At 40.7% G+C, this 18,123-nt stretch overlaps 1 protein-coding gene across 3 annotated transcripts in view; it reads right to left on the minus strand.

The window, feature by feature from the left end:
* Positions 1-1,385: 1,385 nt before the first annotated feature.
* rxrgb (retinoid X receptor, gamma b) overlaps positions 1,386-18,123 on the minus strand; it is a 28,704-nt gene continuing 11,966 nt past the window's right edge. For 2 of the 3 annotated variants that reach the window (XM_031863929.1, XM_031863931.1), the window contains 9 exons: positions 10,050-10,279; positions 6,796-6,940; positions 5,875-6,066; positions 5,171-5,331; positions 4,639-4,768; positions 3,986-4,118; positions 3,176-3,267; positions 2,750-2,855; positions 1,386-1,927 (listed from right to left, as the gene is read on the minus strand). In XM_031863929.1, the coding sequence (XP_031719789.1) occupies positions 1,780-1,927; positions 2,750-2,855; positions 3,176-3,267; positions 3,986-4,118; positions 4,639-4,768; positions 5,171-5,331; positions 5,875-6,066; positions 6,796-6,940; positions 10,050-10,279 (1,337 nt within the window). In that variant the 3' untranslated portion in view covers positions 1,386-1,779. The remainder of the gene's footprint in view (positions 1,928-2,749; positions 2,856-3,175; positions 3,268-3,985; positions 4,119-4,638; positions 4,769-5,170; positions 5,332-5,874; positions 6,067-6,795; positions 6,941-10,049; positions 10,280-18,123) is intronic. The other variant, XM_031863930.1, reaches the window with a different exon arrangement.

The following is an 18,123-nucleotide window of genomic DNA, read 5'->3' on the forward strand; positions in this document are numbered from 1 at the left end:
TCTCTCTCTCTCTCTCTCTCTCTCTCTCTCTCTCTCTCTCTCTCACTTTCCCTCTGTCTCTCTCTCCCCACATTGAATGCTACAAAGTTACTATACGCACATGAAAGGTTTTTTTCTTTCATTATAAAGAAATATATAGTGCTCAGGAAGTAAAGTGCAGGTTGCAAGGCCATACTTTAAGGGTCACATTGTATCTCAAGATTGTTTATTTTTGTATGATAGATAGATATATAGATGGATGGATGGATTGATTGATAGAGAGATAAACCATATAGATCTCTTTTAGACTTGCTTTCTCAAAAGATCAGATATGTTTTCAGTAGAAAAATATAAAGAGTTGCGTAAAAAAAAGAAGAAAAAAACCCACTATATGCTAGAGCTGGACTGATCATTCATTTTGAGGCCTACACAACATATTTTTATTGAAGTATTTTTTGATGTATTTACAAACACGTTCCCACTCATTTTGAGCATTTCTTTAAAGTACTGCAATGTCTTGTGAGACCACATATACATATATATATTTATATATATATATTCTGATCAGTGAACATAAGCTGATTCATTAGTTGTTTTTCATATTTTGATGTCATTCTTTACATTTACATTCCCATATAACATCACCACCACCAGGCTTTACTTCTTCAGGTCTTTGCTATGAGGAGTAAGTAAGGTGTTACTGATGCAGAGGCCTACAGACAAGATGAGGAGGATAATATCAACCCAGGCTACTGTATGAAGAAAGCAGCACACGGTTGTGGCGTTTACATTCTGTGCACGCCATCTGCTGGGCAACAACTAGAACTGTATTTAACGGACAACAGTTGCTTCATCCATTTTTGATGTTTCCACTCAACAGAAAATATTTATGAGCTGCTTTTGTCTGTGGAATTACAAAAAAAACAAGATTTAAGCAGATGAGAAATGTGATATTCTGTCGAGAGATTGTATATTTTATATGTGATGATGTTCTACAAGTTTTTATGATTTTAGGTAATTGTTTAAGTTATATCTGATAGACCCTGGGTGGATATTTGGGTTGAACATAATAGCATTGGGGTAGTTATTTATGATTTTTATTAAATAATAAAATAAATAATATAATTCTAAATTGTGTACTGACACATATATATATATATATATATATATATATATACTATCCTGCAAAAATGCAGTTTCAGAATATCAAGGATGAAAATTAACAATGCATTTGGATATTAAAGGCAGCTTTTGTTCTGATACTGATATATATCAAACAATATTGATCAAATAATATCAAACTATATATGCACTATATAGAGCTATAGATCCCTCTATAGCTCTAACTGTGATGCAGTTTTGTAACAAATTATATAAGAGACAAGACAGATAACACATTTTAAACACATTTTTAAATAACTTTATTCTGTAAGAATTCTCAAATGGGTTTTAAGAAATGTATGGATGGTTTCAGTTTTTTATACAATTCCTCTTTGAATAAAATATGATTTATTTTCAAATTGCATTGGGTTGCTTTAAAACGGACACCTGAAATTATCTATTTACAAAAGAAATCTGTTAACAATTCTATTAGAATTCATTTTGACATTGTACTTGATGCTCCGTCTCAAGACTCCACCCTCCCCACAACCTCAAAATACCTCTCTTAAAAATTTTAATTACAATGTTTTGCTTGGTACAAAATACGTTGCTTTACAATTTGAATCAAGTCTTTTTCAATTCCGTCTTCATACCGCTCACAATGTGGGAGTATATACAGGGGGAAGGGGGGGACTGGGGTCATGTGATCTGATGCGGAGCCTCCAGCATCTCCATCAGGAAGGTGTCGATAGGCGTGTCCCCGATGAGCTTGAAGAAGAACAGATGCTCCAGACACTTGAGGCCGATGGAGCGCAGGGCGGGCAGGCGGAGCAGCAGCTTGGCGAACCTGCGGGAAGAGACGGAGAGTAGAAGAAGCAGACTTCAGCAATCAATATCTTCTATTATGTAGAACAAAGAGTTTTTATGTTTACTGTTCAAAAGCTATAAAATTGCATCTCATTTAATTAAATAAAAAAAGTTTTTTTGATTGCAATACATTTAATTTGGAAATATCAAACTGCCACATTTATCTTACAACAGTTAATAGTTACTTTGTCAATCAAGATTTATGCAAAAACAAAAAATATGATGCACTGCTCTTCAGTTTATTATGATCAAATTGTGTATTTATTTAGACCTAGAACTAACACCTACAACTAAAAGATCCTACATCCTGAAATCCTGAATGCATCTGCATTTGACCAATGAGTACTTTTATGATGTTTAAGTATTCTTTACCTCTGCTAATGCTTCAATATTTTTGGTGAAATTTTGAATCCAAGAATTCTACCTTTAATGCAGTATTGTTTTTGTTACATAATCAACACGTCCAGAGAAAATGAAAGAATCCAACACGGTAATATTTAGTTTATTTCCTCTTCTGTCCACAGCTGAAGCCGACTGACATTGTAGACTTTCAATTTCACATCATCTGTTGATCTTATCTAGCGCCCAACAGTAAATTAAAAAAATCAATTGCAACCATCTTCTATAAGCAGTAACACTAACGGCCTCTATCCTTTTAAATCTAATGCTGTTTCAAGTGTTTAAGGGCTGAGCAGTGATGTAAAGTAATCTGCAATCTTCATTGCTACTTACAAGCCAAAGCAGCAATTAAACACTGGTGTTTGATATTGATTGTTGCTGTGTGATGTAATGCGTCTCCTACCTGCCAGGCTGGTCTGGGTATTTCTGTTTTGTGTACGACTCCAATGAGGCGTAAACTTTTTCCCTCAGCCCCTCGACCTCTGATGGGTTTGAAAGACCTTTTGCGTCTGAAACAAACAAATACTCACAGTAAGGCCAAACGTCACGCGAATAAAACATTCAGTCCACAATATCTCAAAGCCACAGTGTCTTTAAAAGTAAAAATATATGGGTTCATAGAGAAGTCCCTCAAGCCTGCCATGATGATATTAAATTCAGTATTGTGTACTGTATGTCAAACACATACAAATACACCTTTAGGACCATAATCTATCTCCTTTATTAGACACTGAGAGCCAATCAAAATGCAGATTAATTTCCCATCCAAGGTGGTGTTGCTTTCTGGCATATTGTATTAAAGTGAACAGTGACTGGAGGCCGAGCTGACCTGGGTTGAAGAGGACGATGGCTCGTAGGCAGCCAAGCTCTGTCTTATCCATCTGCATGTCTTTCATTTTGGATACCAACTCTGTCAGGACTCTGCAGGAGATCAAATGAATCACGTTAGAGAGTTTTGACAATGAAGGTCAATAGAGCAAAAAAACCAAAATATGCCCGAGAAGCAGAGTTCAACAATAATGTTTTTTCACTTGTATAGTTGCTCAGAAATATACTACTGTGTATATATATATAAACAGTATATAATATTATTTTATATATATTTATGCTGTTATTATTTATCAGCAGTTATCCAATAACAGCAAATACATAATTTTCTGGTTCATTTATTGAGAAGGAAACAAGAGACTCACTCTTCAGCTACTTCCATCATTAGCTCTTAAAAAACTATGTGTTTAATTCTTTTTGACAACCAGCTCGATAGCCCGACGTGGCACTTCACTTGCTTTATTGTTATCGTTACTGTTGAGCCCTGATGAAGACAACAGTAGCATATACGGGCATTTGGTAAACGTTTTCCTACCTCAGACCACAAAATGACTGTAATATATCTGCAATAGTTTGATAGGGTTATTGATTAATACCAACCCCTTTGCATTTCACTGCACGCAACATCCGAAAACCTCCAGATATGACAGCAAGTAATAAAAAACAATATTTCCCTTTTGTGACAAAAAAATAGAAATGAGGCTGCTCTGTGCCCAACAGGAGGAGGCTGTGTAGCAGCTAGTGGTTGTAAGCCGAATGTTTTATAAGACAATATAGTAACTCTGGCCTTATTTCTTTAAATGCTACCTACCTATCAAAGATGGAGCCCACTCCAGCACTGTGAGCGCTGTTCCTGTGGACGTGGAGGCCCGTCGCCAACAGGATGCCATCTTTTACCGTGACTGAGCGATGCGAGAATGAGGCGATAAGAAGCTCGTTCCAGCCTGGATGCAAAAAAACAAACAACTCATCCTTTTATTCCTCCCTTTAAGTCATCCTCAAGTATTTGCAAATAATACACGACACAATTCGCATGATGTATCATTCTTCCACTATTATGATTATTATTAGGTCTGCTGTATGGCTTCTTCACTTTCTCCTTCAGGCCTGTGTGTCACCAGCAGGGGTCAGCGCTGGTGTGGCTGCAAACCGCACTGCTGGGACTCGTCAAATAGTCCAGATATATTTGGTATCACTGCTCCATTAAACTAGATTGCACAAATGTAGCGAGCAAATGTAAAAGACTCAAATAGACAGCCTGTCTGGGGACAAATAACTACCCTGAAAGAAATGCTGCACCACCACGAGGACAACGGGTCGTAGAAAGGTTTACTGTCGCAGAGAAACACGTGTTTTTAATGCTGTTCATCTCCTCCCTGCACATATACTGTAGGTTTGTGCATATATCTCTGGTGCATGCATGGGATTGTGTGTGTGTGTGTGTGTGTGTGTGTGTGTGTCTACCTGCTCGTAGTAGGATGACTTGGTCATCGAGGGGGAGCTCGGAGAAGTGCGGGATCCTTTTAGCCCACTCCACCAAGGTGAAGAGCTGCTTGTCTGCTGCTTGACAGATATTGGTGACAGGGTCGTTGGTCTGGAAGAATGCAAAAATAAGCAAGTCATTGAATGTGGTGGTGAGCTCCTTTGGTGACATCTACAGTAAGTGTGTCAAAGAGCGGTTAGCAGGTGCAGCTGTGGTTATTTCTGGGTCATCAACTTCCTCTCTAGATTTAAGACAGTTTTGAGACATTCTTGAAGTTTACATACACAAAGGTAAAAGAAAACGCAACGCAGTCTACAGCCTCAAAAGTGACCGCTGAGTTGAATCACTTCTTTTCTGACACCAAAGTTCGACATTATGAGCTATAGGTGGTATGATTTATTGCGAAGCTTTCCTCCATTTGTTAGGTACCACCTCAGCCTGGTGATAAAAGCAGTGATTAATAATAATTCATGGGTTTGACCAAACCAAAAGCTCAGTGTCTGTGATTCTCACCGAGTTGCTGGGGCTCCCTTCGCTGTACGTCTCTGTTTTGGGCTCCACAGCCAGCTCGGCGTCCAGGATCTTGTCCACTGGCATTTCCTCGTTGAAACTGCTGGTCGATTCCACCTCGCTCTCCCCTCGCTCCCTTCCACGCTGCCTCTCTTCCTGCACCGCTGTACACGCACACACAAACACACATATACTGTATTTCAGGTCCAACACGCCATGCTTATGTTAACTCTGCACTGGACAATATTAAAAGAGTCTCTCTGCTCTACAGTTTGACTATAAGAAGACAAGGAAGATAAGGAGTCTTAATCACTTGAACCCAAAAATAAATGAATCAATTCATTGAACTTTAAAATGTTTTCTTAAGTCCAAGATGATGGTATCAAAAAGCAGTCCAAAACCTAAAGTGGTTTAACTGATTGTTGATCATTTTAGTATCTGCTTATTCCAGCACCTCACTGAAATTACATGGTGCTTACAGTGCAAAATGACTGCGCCGTACCATCAGAGATGAACATAAAGATGCATTGCGTTGTACATATTTCCACAGAGCATATCATGATTCGTATTTTTGGATTCTTTGGGATCTTGACTAGCATTTTAAAAGAATTGCTGTCGGGTAACATGCATTTGTAATGACGGAAATAATGATCAAGAGCACAAGCCAGCAGCTCATACTCAGACTGATCCTTAAAAGCATATCACACCTGCACACACACCTTCTCTCTTCATGCCCATGGCCAGGCACTTCTGGTAGCGACAGTATTGGCAGCGGTTTCGCTGGCGCTTGTCAATCAGGCACTCCTTGCTGTCTCGACACGTGTAGGTAAGATCTTTACGGACGGTCCTCTTGAAGAAGCCTTTGCATCCCTCGCAGCTGTACACGCCGTAGTGCTTCCCTGTGGACACAGAGACAACGACATCAGCAACAATATTGTAAACCTGCATTTGGCGACATCTTTTGTGTCACAATTGAAAGCATTCACTCCACAATGGCAAACCCTTTGTAAATACACTGACAACAAAACAAAAACATTAAATAAAATAAAATAGAGTGCAGCTGTGGTAATACCCATTATTGTCATGTCTGATTTGACCTACAGGGAACATGTTCAGGTGGGACTAAACATGTCATTGTTATCTGCTCAGATTTATGATCACCAATGGCAACAACATAGACCCTGTCTTCCAGATATGATCTGAAGCAGCTGAGGACTCGACCAGATGATCAGTGCTGTGATGAGGTCTGTAGCCAGATTGAAATCTACCAATCTGTCCAGGCTGCCTTGCTTTAGAAGTGGCTTAACCACTGCAGTTGTCGTGTGTTTTTTTGGAGGAAAATAAAAACCCCATTGACAATTCCAAACACATCCATTTCCTTTTCTGAATTTGCACTCCTGCATTCTCTTTTCTGACTCAACGCAGCTGCTTTCTGGTTTCAGGCCAATAACACTGTTGAAATGATCAAAGAACAAGTCAACATTGCGCTAATAAAAATGACAAAAAGCCCGACAAGTAACCTTGAAATCTATCTGCCTTTGTTATCTTTCCTCAGTTATCTGGGTGGTGATGTTTGTGGTGAGTGGGGAGAGTACATTTGCCCCCCCCGCCTCACCCTCTAACATTACCTGAGGAGCGGTCCCCGCATATGGAGCAGATGTGCTTTGACATTCCCCCGGGGCTCAGACACTGGTAGTTGATGTTTCCCAGGTTCTGTAGGCCTGGCGGAGGCTTGACGTCCTCCGAGCTACTAACACTGTTCATAGAGTTCATCTGAGGATGACAGGAAGACAGAGGAGATAAAGATTTTAAGCCTAGGTGGCCAGAACTGAACTAAACAGAGCAGTGGAGGAAGTAAGAGTGACAAGTGTGAGGCCGTCTCATGACACTCTCCCCCTTCCTCTCATTTTCTTCACCCATATTATTTTTTCCTCTCTCCACCCACACACTTTACTGTGAATCTGCGATCACATGCTCAATTAGTGGGTGGGACTGAGGCTTCAGTCTGAGAGGTTTTGAAGTGTTTGTTGACAGGAAGAGGCGGATGAGAGGAGTCACGTGTGCAGGGAGTGCAGTTCTCTGACAAACACAGCAGAGGGCACTCCTGCGTAGGGTCTTCTGATTTTGATAAACGTTGTTAAGACTTCTTATCTACACACCAGTCCAAATTATAGACTTCTTTTATCATCAGCTTCTTATAATGGCCTCCCAGGTGGATCGACAACAATTCACACCTTAATTAAAGCGTCACGGGACATTACAACGTCTCATATGTGATCCCAAACAGTCTCCCGAAACATTTAAGAAATGAGGGTTGAAACGTGTTTGGCACGAGCAACAAGTCCCTTTGACTTCTACACATGTCACTTTCGATTTTATCAACTTTGCGACCTTTGACCCTCTCCTTCCGACGAGTGCCGGGCGGGATGCATATTTGTGCTGGCGCATTTTTGTTTGTTTAGTTGCAAACATCTGCACTCCATGTTGCAACAACAAGACTGACCTACACATGCCCCCCTGTCCTATATGTTTGATGCTGCGTTGCATATAGGACATCCTTTCCCAGTCACCTCAGGCTCTTTCTATCACTTATTTACAATGTGCACTCTTCTGAATATCCCCTAATGGCAGACTGTGACCTTACAGCAGAGGAGAGTATACAAGAGATTTTTCTTTTCTGTCCTTCAGTTTTCCTTGAGTTCACTAGTTCTCTAAACCACCACCAACCTTCTCCTGCTGCCCCAAAGGCAGGTAGTCACACATAAATGAGCATTGAGCCCCCCCACGTACTTGCCTATGTGAGTCAATAGTGAGCAGCTATTCCTCTTCAGCGCACCACTCAACACAAATACCGTATGTATGGTAATGTATGGTTTGAAAAAAGAAGTCTTGTGGAGCATTCAAACAGTTGTTCAGACATGTCGCTTTAGAAAACTGCTACAAGCACTGTATCTGGATTATTGATGCATCATACATTCTTTATACAATACATGGTATGTAGACCACGCTGCATCATACATGCAGGAATGGGACGCTGTAGGACCTAATCGTGGGTCGTGATTAAAAACACTCACAATAAGTTGATCGTGGTGAATTTCCATCATTGGGATCATTTTGGATATTGTCACGAGTGACTTGAAAAAAGCTGGCTATCATGGTAGAGAAGTAAAAAAACAATAAAACTTGATTTTAAAAATACAGGATGTATCATGTAAGAAAGAACTCACACAATGTTGCTATCTTTTACAATGTATTTATCCTCTATTCATGCTGGGGGACCTTATGATTTATGATTACCTCATCTGAGATGGTTTGATTGATTTTTATTTTCAATAAATATGGATCAAATGATTAATCACTAATTAAGCAAATAATGAAATCGATCATGAAATGCCGCCCCCTCCTCCCCCTCTATGTGAAACTCAAAACACATGAGTGGAAATAGCTTCCCCTCATAGATTGATTGATGTATATTTCAATTCATAATATAATGGTACACAACATAACTTAATATAGAATCTGAGTTTGGAATGTGTTCTCTTGCTGCAGTTACAAGTTTGTTTACAACGAAATGCAGCAATAAAATAGCCATATCATGAAAAACACTGATCAGAAAACACTGATTAAAGAGGTAAGAACAAGATGATAGTAGAAAACATGAATACCGCCAGAATGGCTGTACAGCTATAATGATGAATTTGCTCCTGCCTCTGTCAGCCGTGGACGGTTCATGAACTTCAGTTCACCCATGAAAATCGTATGTGATGTTGCATGATGCAGTGACCTGATGGAGGCTTGGTCACTGGCGGCCAGCGAGCAGTGAAAAGACGGTTACATCGAATAATTGTATCAACCATGGCTGCCCCTTAAGGCACAGATCCATACTGTGATTGAACCAATGTATATCATTGTCTGCAGTGCCCTGCAGCACTGGCCTCCATCCAGCCTCTAAAGCACTCTGTGTGTGTGTTGATCTGTGTTTCTGTATGTGCAGATGAGCATCAAAGTACTGAGCCTTGTGGGGTTTGTAGTTCATTCAAGAGACCTCCTTAAGAAAGCAGCTCCATTAGCCCTCTCTCTCGTAGTCTTATGCTCGTGTCATTATATTATTTAAAGATGCAACCTCGCAGCAAAAGGATCTCTTGTAGAATCATGAACAACTCAGGTATCATAATCGAGATGGAACTAAAAAATAGACTAACGTGACAAGGAAAGGGAAAGTGTGGTAAAAAAAAAAAAGAAGAAGAGAAATGGTGAGAAAGAGTGAAGAAATCCAGAGAAAATAGAGGCTGCTCTTTCTCCTTCTCCTTTCTCTCAGTAATCCATTAAAGGGCTAATAGACGGACTGCATCTTAAGTCCCCTCGCATGACGGCAGTAACACAGAATTTAGGGATGACCTTTCAGGGCGAGAACTTTAAAGGTCGGTAGAGGGGTAGGAGATAGAGAGGAAAGCCAAGGTATGCCTGCCAAACACATTGGATATGGCTAACCTTCAACCTCGGTCTGCTGTCAGAGATTCCAAGAATGAGCGGCACATGATTAACCAGAGACCATGACAGTTTAATGGGGACGATGCTTTCCAAAAGAAGACATTTGAAAGAATATGAACCTCTGTTGAGCTTAGGAGGAATGAATAGAGGGTTAGTGTAGAGGACCAAACACATGCGCTCTGTTTTAAAGCACCTTGGCTTGATGTTTTTCAAATGTCTTTCTTTCACTAACTGAGGCGGTAGCTTTGTTAAGGCAGGGCCTCTAATAATGTACAAAAGTATATTTTCTTCAAGTGAAAAGTTTAAATTGAAGTCCTTCTGAAAAAGAAGCCTTTTAAGACAAAGTCCATAGCTATCTGATGACCATTAAAACACCCACACATTTTCTCACCTGTGGACTGCCGAGTGGTCCGAAGTTCATGTTGGGCGTGGACGGCAACGATATAGAGGGCGAACCCAGGGAAGATGTGATGACGGGGTAGGGCGAGGCCAGGCCGTTCATTGGAGAGCCCAAATTGGACATTGGGGACGCTAAGGGCCTGGAGGTGCTGATGACTGACGGGTGGCCGACCATGCCACCCATGAGAGGAGGGTGGCTGTGGGTCATTGGCCCCGAAGAGTCTGGAGGAGAAGGAAGAATGTGTTAAAACGAATGAGGACACACAAGATAAAAAGATTTATACTGAGTTACCAGTTGATTAGGTAACCGAATGCATCCATTATAATAAATCATATTGCTTAAACCTGTCATAAGGGACCAACGCACCAACAATGACATATTATCAACTTATGAAGTAGCGAAGGCAAACCATAGCCTAAATATAAAGATGGACAGTCAGTTCTTATCATGCGGATGTACATTTAAGTGTTCATTTTTGTGATATGTTTGGTATTGATTAGCTATTTAATGCTCTGAAAAAGAGGGTGAGACATCATGATCGACAGCTGTGATTGACAGCTGCTCTGAGCAAAGTAGTCGCGACAAAGTGTCGTAGAATATGTGTCAGTTTGATCATAAATGTAGCAGGTATACCGTGGTTAGTTGTTGTGTCTTTCGAGCCAAACAGCTATCGTTGTGCTAACGTAGCAGCTAGCCGACTCACGCTAACAAGCCCGGGCTTGTGATTGGCTCAGGAAGGCCTCGATACTGCGACTCCAGCCCTATCGATGACTACAGCGCAGACCCTGCCTTCAAATGATGTAAAAATATCAAGATGGCAGCTCCTGTGTCTGGGATATTTTGACTTCACTATTGTACAGTGGTAGGAAGTGGAAACGCGTCTTCCATCTATATAGCCTACATGGCAAACATCCAACAGACCAGTGGCAAAATTAGCATTCACTTTAAAATGAGAGGACCAGCTATGGGAAATGACAGTATAGCACATATACACATTTTGGGGCGTGGTGTGTAAGTTCATCCATGTGATGTAGCTGTGAGCACATTCATTCATCATCAACACATATTAAAAATACCAACATACATGTACAGTATGCACATGTAAGGATCAAAATGTACTTTCTTGCACAGGCAAATGCCACAAACTGTCACTGCCTGTTCTCTTACAGACAAATGCAATAAGCGCCTCTCTGGGCTAACGTTGATGACTCAAAGAAATGAATAAAACTGTTTTTGTTTGAGCGAAATGTTACTGATGAAGAGTGACATGCCACCATATGCGCATCTGGCTTAATCTGAATGCTCAGAAAATTCAAAAGCTTCTGTTTGTGTGTCAGTGCACCATCCGCCCACCCACCTCTATACACACACACACACACACACACACACACGGATTCGCAGTGTGACACCAGGCCCAATGACACGGTTCTTAATTAAATGTCAAATTTATTACGTGTATAGAGGTAGCATGGCACGCAATGAACAGCACCTGTGTTTTTGTTTCTTAAAAAGAGGCAAACAAAGGTAATTTTTCTTCTTTTTCAACCATAAACTCTCATCTGTTTTATTCTAAATGGACCATCATTTACTAAATGAACATCATGCTGTATTGAAGACGACTTGAAACTACCATTGGTTGAGACCATAAACTCATGTTCACAATATTTACTGAGGTAATAAATCAAGTGAGAAGTAGGGTTCTCATAGACTTCTATACAATCAGACTTCTTTTTGCAACCAGAGGAGTCCCCCATGAGTTCTCCATGTCTATTGTTCTAAAGACTAAATCCGAATGCTCCCGCTCTGCATGGAAGCTAGATTTAGGAAAAGACCCTTTCTATACAACTTGTCCAAAGACTCACTCACACAGGCTTGTTTTATGATCTAATGATCTCTAATCAAACGTCCACCACACCAATTTTAATCCGTGTCTCTATATATTTGTCACCAATACTCTTCTTTATTTGTATCATTACACATGCCAGTATATATGGTTGGAAGACTCCCAATCTTACCGGTGGTGATGCAGTCATGTGCTGAGCATTATCGAGACAAATGAGTTTTCCTAGTTTTGACTCCTGCTAGTGCTTGGTAAATACTCGGTGGGTGAACAGGATGTTCTTATAGGTTGCTGACGGTAAGGACATGTATAATGTATGTACATACCAGGATGACTACATATAGGATGACATCTTATAACTCTCTTTTTGTATAGTTTGGTTCTTAATTTGAATTTCACATATCAATTTGTGTTTCCTGTTCCTGTCATCACTTTGAAATCTTTTTTTCATGTGGAATACACAAATAAGGAATTGATTTGACACGGTTATAATAACTCAAACGATGTACTCGCCCACAGGCAGTGGTTGTCACAGCAACGTCTCCAATGTTTACAAAGATGTGTTTCTTGGTGTCTTCACTGTAAAGTAGTTGCTTATGTCCACAAATAATGTTTGGACTGATTGTGCATGTGACTGCAGTTTGCAGTCTATCTGAAAGTTTAAACAGACTTGCTAAATACTTTGCAATCGTTTTGAAATGCTGCTCTGATACTTAACCTCTGACGGTGATTAAGTGCACATTAGTTTCTTCTCCACTGGATATCACGACTCTATTTTAAGGAAATGGAAAGTTTGAGCAATGCAAGACAGTGGCTTTCAGATTTCAGGGAATTGAGAAACAAAGAGGAATGTCACATTGTCTGCCTTGATGCACTTTTTTTTTTTTTTAACGTGAGGAAACACTGTTAAAACACACAGCTGACCATTCACTCTCTCTCTGTATGCCAAGGAACAGATGTTGTGCAACTTCCTGTTTAGTGCTGAGACTACAGCTTCTCCACCCCCTCTCCCATTCGCCCACTTTCTCCAGCCCTCCATGAGTGAACCCTGGCAGACAAATATGTATTGGGGCCTCCCTCTCTCCAACAGAGCTGACTGGACACACAAGACATATTGCAGTAAAATACAATTCATAAGCACCAAACTCTTTAAACTGTATGCTACTGCCTGGAAGTGCTACCTAGATTTAAATTCTACAATGGCGGGAGTGTATTCCCAGCTCTTTGGAGGGCAGATTCCTCTAAATAACGAGCTTATGTAATGGATGAGGACTGTACAGCATGTACTGTGTCTGATTTTGTGCGCTGACCCCTCTCTTTATGTGCATGACAAATTCCCTTCTGGGCTCGCAAAGATCCATTCTATTCTAGAAGTGCTGAGATACAGTAACAGAGCCTATCGTCACTCCAGCCAACAATTTACCAACGTGTTCTCGCAGACATCGAGACTAAAAAGTATCCCGATCGCCCAGGCCAGAAGATAAAGTTTGTTACATGGAAAAAAGTATTTAAAAGAAGAGTGGTGGGGTATACGGGCCCCATTTAAAACTAAACTCACAACCTTGAGCAGGGCATCAATGCTTATACTTATACTTGTACTGCATTGTGTCTACACTTTCACACTTTCTCATAAGCTTGAAATCAAGACAAACAAGCGAAGCAACAGCCCCAAACTCAAATGCACACACACTTACACAAAATGTCAAGGTGCAGGATTAGAAGGACATTATCTTCTCTGGTCCCAAACATGTATTTTATGTTGCTAGGAACTAGCAGACCAATAACGCCAAACTTACGCTGATTAATCGATTAGTTGAACATTTCTGCCATTTTCTAGATTAGCTGATTAGAAAAACAATAGAAGATCAATTAAGAATAAATAAAAAATAGCCATGAGGTGCATTCCTATTTAAGAACCTATTCAGTCTCTGTCTTGGTGAAGTGTACATTTTCCACCATGACATTGCAATTCAAGTCTTCAACATAACCCGCGTGCTTAGGACAAAACCAAAGATGGCTGCATGTTGGCCAGACCTGAGAGTCTGCAGTACACAGGAGAGCACAAAACCACATGGACAGTCAGCTGGTGGCGGGATGCCTGAAAGGGAATGGCTGGCGAGTTGAGCATGCTTTGTGAGGGGAGTGTGTGTGTGTGTGTGTGTATGTGTATGTGTGTGGAAGGAGGCCAACATGTTCAGCGGAGGAAGCATAAATCGGCCCAGAGCGGCTCAAAGGGGCCTATCCTCGAATGACCCGCCTCAACCGGCTGTTCCATCTCTATTCTATGTAAATCACCTCGAAACAAAGAAGCCCCTGGAATGTACACGCCTATCACACGTTGCACAGCAGAGGAAGGTACATTAGCAATCACCGGGAGGTTGTTCACAGACAGCCTAAAAAAAATCATAAGACACTCGCAGAATTCACACAGATTTAGTTCCACAGCTTCCTGTCAGTTTCAACCTAGGGGTGCACAGTAAATTAAACCGCGATCACGATTTTGTCTTCCAGCAATTAAATTAACATGATCGACTGAGAGTTTTCTGCGCTCAGAAACTCTGCTGCATGTCGAATCAAGCGTTCCTAAACTAACAGACAGCCACCAGGAGGCCATCGAGCAATACTAGTATTGCCCGTCTGCACAACGATGCACTGAATTGAGTGTTTTTTAAGTCATAATTTGATGCATTTGCAGGAATGTAGCCTAGCACAACTTGAAAGCATAAGCAGTAGTACGTTTAGTGTAAAAAAGCTTGTGTACTATTTTAAATTGCTTCTAGGAGATGCACTGTGAATAAGGACCAGTCTGCATTTGAGGCAAAGATTTGTTCACAAGCACAAATATTTTGTCCCTAAAATCAAGGAATAATCATCATTAAAATAATGATGATTACCATTTAGGCCATAATCGTGCAGCCCTAGTTTAAACCTATACAGTGCTGCAGCAACTCAAGCATCTATTTGGGTTTGCAAACAAACAGACAGAGCAGCGAAGGGCACCTTTGAACGCTAGCGTCACAAATCAAAGGTTGCCTGTTGCCAAACTCCTGAACCAAGTTCAAAAAGGTTCCTATCTGCAGCAGCCTACAGTTACACTCATCATTCTCAGAAATGACTGCACAGAGGGGACGTACAACCTACAAAGTGAATCACCGGCGCCTAATGTTATGCCCTTAATACAGCAGACCATCAAAGTTTGATCTGAACTAGGGAAGGGGATAGGGATGTACAGTAATCATGAGAAATTGATGAAGTAACTATAACAGCAACAAATGTAGCAAACTCTATTTTTACCTTCGCATATGACATTTTCTTTCATGTGCCGGCTCACCTCTTTGTCCTGATTATTATAGTACAACCACCTGGACTGAACTTTGGACTGATTAGTTTGTTACGTGTTGTTGCCATTTTGAATATGTCATAGAGTTATTTAATAGGATAATGTTATTGTAGGCAATTTTGCTCAATTCAGTTTATTGTTCAGTCCTAATATGAAACCATTATAACTACTGTATATAGAAAATAAACAGAAATTTGCATTTGTGATATTAGTGAAAGAACTGTACTTATATCTGGATAAATAATATTTGCTAGACATATATGGTCTTCCGCAGACGACTATATGTACACTGACACACATGGTACAAGGACTGGAGAATGGCACCACGTACAGTACTGGACAGAAGGGTAGTGGTCCCAAGATATACTGTGAGCTAGTGCTGAAACTAGGAAATTGTGAAATTGAAAGTGCTGAAATGAATCTTCAACTATCTAGATCATTTATTAAAGTCAACTGTTAAGCAAAACTGCAAACCATTCTCTGTCTCCAGCTTCTCGTCTATCAAGATTTGCTGCTTTTCTCAGTTTCAAGTATTTCAAGTTCTTGAAAGCATCTTATATTGTCAAACGATTACAGAGTCGAAACATCTCCAATGTAAACAATTTCCGATTTCCTCGTCATCATCATCACACAGCTGCTGTATGCTTTAGATCAGGGGTGTCAAACTCATTTTCACTCCGGGCCACATCAGCATCATGGTTTCCCTCAAAGGGCCGGTTGTAACTGTAAGACTGTATAACTGTAACTACTCCTAACATATTGTTAAATGACTGTCTCTGCTTTTAATTATTGTTTATTCAACTGTAAAAATATTGTACAGGCAGTTATATGAATGTAAAATGATATTTAAGCACATTTCTGTTATTATAACATAAATCATTTTAATTTAGGGTTAAGAAACCCACATTACTCTATCAATGATCAAACTTTTAAAGAAAATAACAAAGACAAATATCATCAAACACAAGTTATTACATTAACTTTGTTCAAAGCTATTTTTGTCACCTCTCTGCATCACTAATGTCCCTCCCTGTCGTCGTCCCGTGCATGGCAGCTACATCCAAGAGCTCCTCACTGAGAGTCAGGTCTGCCTTGAGCCTCTTACAAACATTGATAGATGATGTATCTCATCTCTTAGCTAGCTGTGTTGTTAGATTGCTGCTAGTTCCTGAACTCGGTCTGCGATGGTGTTTCTTCACAAACTGACATTTGTAAAAGTCTGTATCTGATCGGAGCACACCTGCTCACATACCTTTAGCATGCACTGGGCTGTAGCTTTTGTAAATACATTCTGCAGTGATTGCAGTCTGCCTTTTAATTCTTGGACAATTTTATGTTTTTCTTGGAGGCTAAATTTTGCTCCGTGGTTGGTGTCAAAATGCCGACGTGAATTGTATCCTTCATCACCGACACGCGTCATACACACAGAAGACAGACCCGTTTGTTCTCCCTGAAGCACAAACATGTATTCGCTTTCCCATCTTAAATTACATCTTCTTCCCTCTGCATCAATTTTTCTCTTCGTGGACATTTTGGGATTATTTGTCGATCTTTTTCAACTCAATCACTTGTTGGAAAACCTCTTTACGGGCTGTTCCCTCTCCTGTCCACCTGATAGTTTTAATGTCGGTACACAGACAACATGCTATCTCATAATTTCAACTTTGTATCTCATAATTTCGACCATGGGGATATTTTTATTTTCAAGTCTAACTTAAATTTTATTTTCCAAAATTAAAAGAAAAAAAAACAAACTTTTTTTCTTTTGCTGGTGGATTCGCGGGCCACATAAATTGACGTGGCGGGCCGGATTTGGCCCGCGGGCCTTGAGTTTGACACGTGTGCTTTAGATGATCATTTATGTAGGTCAAACAAATTCCCACATTTGTGGCAGGGAATAGCCAAAGCCACAAATGTATCACAATGATGTGATGATCAACAGGTTTAAAGAATCATCAAAGACCACAAACCCCTCTAAATCCCTCACTGTTAATTACTGGGTAGAGGCTGGATGGAGCACTCCACTGTGAGGTAATTCAATAAGCCCATGGCCCACAAGCTAATAATATCTCCTGTCTGGAGAGCAGACTAGCAATAGGAGTCTATGTTGGGGGGGGGGGGGCAGTGAGAGATGAGTGACTGGGGTGGGAGCAGCAAATCGACTCCTGAACAACTCAATATCTATCAGATTAGCCCTATGAAGACAGATCCTCAGCGTGTGCATCGATCTGTTTAATACCATGTTGTATGTGTCTGCATATGTCGTATGCTCATATCTGAGGCTGACATCGACCAAGTGACAGCGAGCAGAACGCGTCATAAAGCAATCAGAGGGTCAGTCTGCAGAGCTCGTTACATACAGCGGACATGTAATTAAGAAATCTCTTCCCTGCCAATCCAGCTCATAAGTGCCAGCCGCGAACCCTCGTCTGACACACGCACTCCTCGCGAGGACGCTCACTGGTCGACTTTCACATTAAAAGAGACAAAACAAACTCTTTTATGCACACGAGCACAAAATCACCACCCTTTAAACATTAATTTCTGTGCTAAATGAGGTTGATGTCTGATCAATTGTGTCAGTAAATCCTCTTATCCCCGGGTAAGTATCTGCAGCTCAGCAGGCCAGCTGTCAAGAAGGTGGGAGGCAGAGGAGGAGGGGACGGAGAGAGGGATGGAGATAGGAAGGAGGGGAGCAGTGGATGGATGGATGGATGGGACGATGGGTGGATGGGGGAGGGCATTGTCTCGCTCCGAAATGGCATCCCTCCCCAAAGCTCACATGATCCCACCAACACACACGCTCTAATCTCTCTTCCTGGCTGAGAACATTAAATCATCAATTGAAAAAAAAGCCCTTGTTTGTTTTTTTCTGCACAGCTGTG

This window comes from Anarrhichthys ocellatus, unplaced genomic scaffold, assembly GCF_004355925.1.
Source record: "Anarrhichthys ocellatus isolate YVR2014 unplaced genomic scaffold, GSC_Weel_1.0 scaffold30, whole genome shotgun sequence".
Lineage (NCBI taxonomy): Eukaryota > Metazoa > Chordata > Actinopteri > Perciformes > Anarhichadidae > Anarrhichthys > Anarrhichthys ocellatus.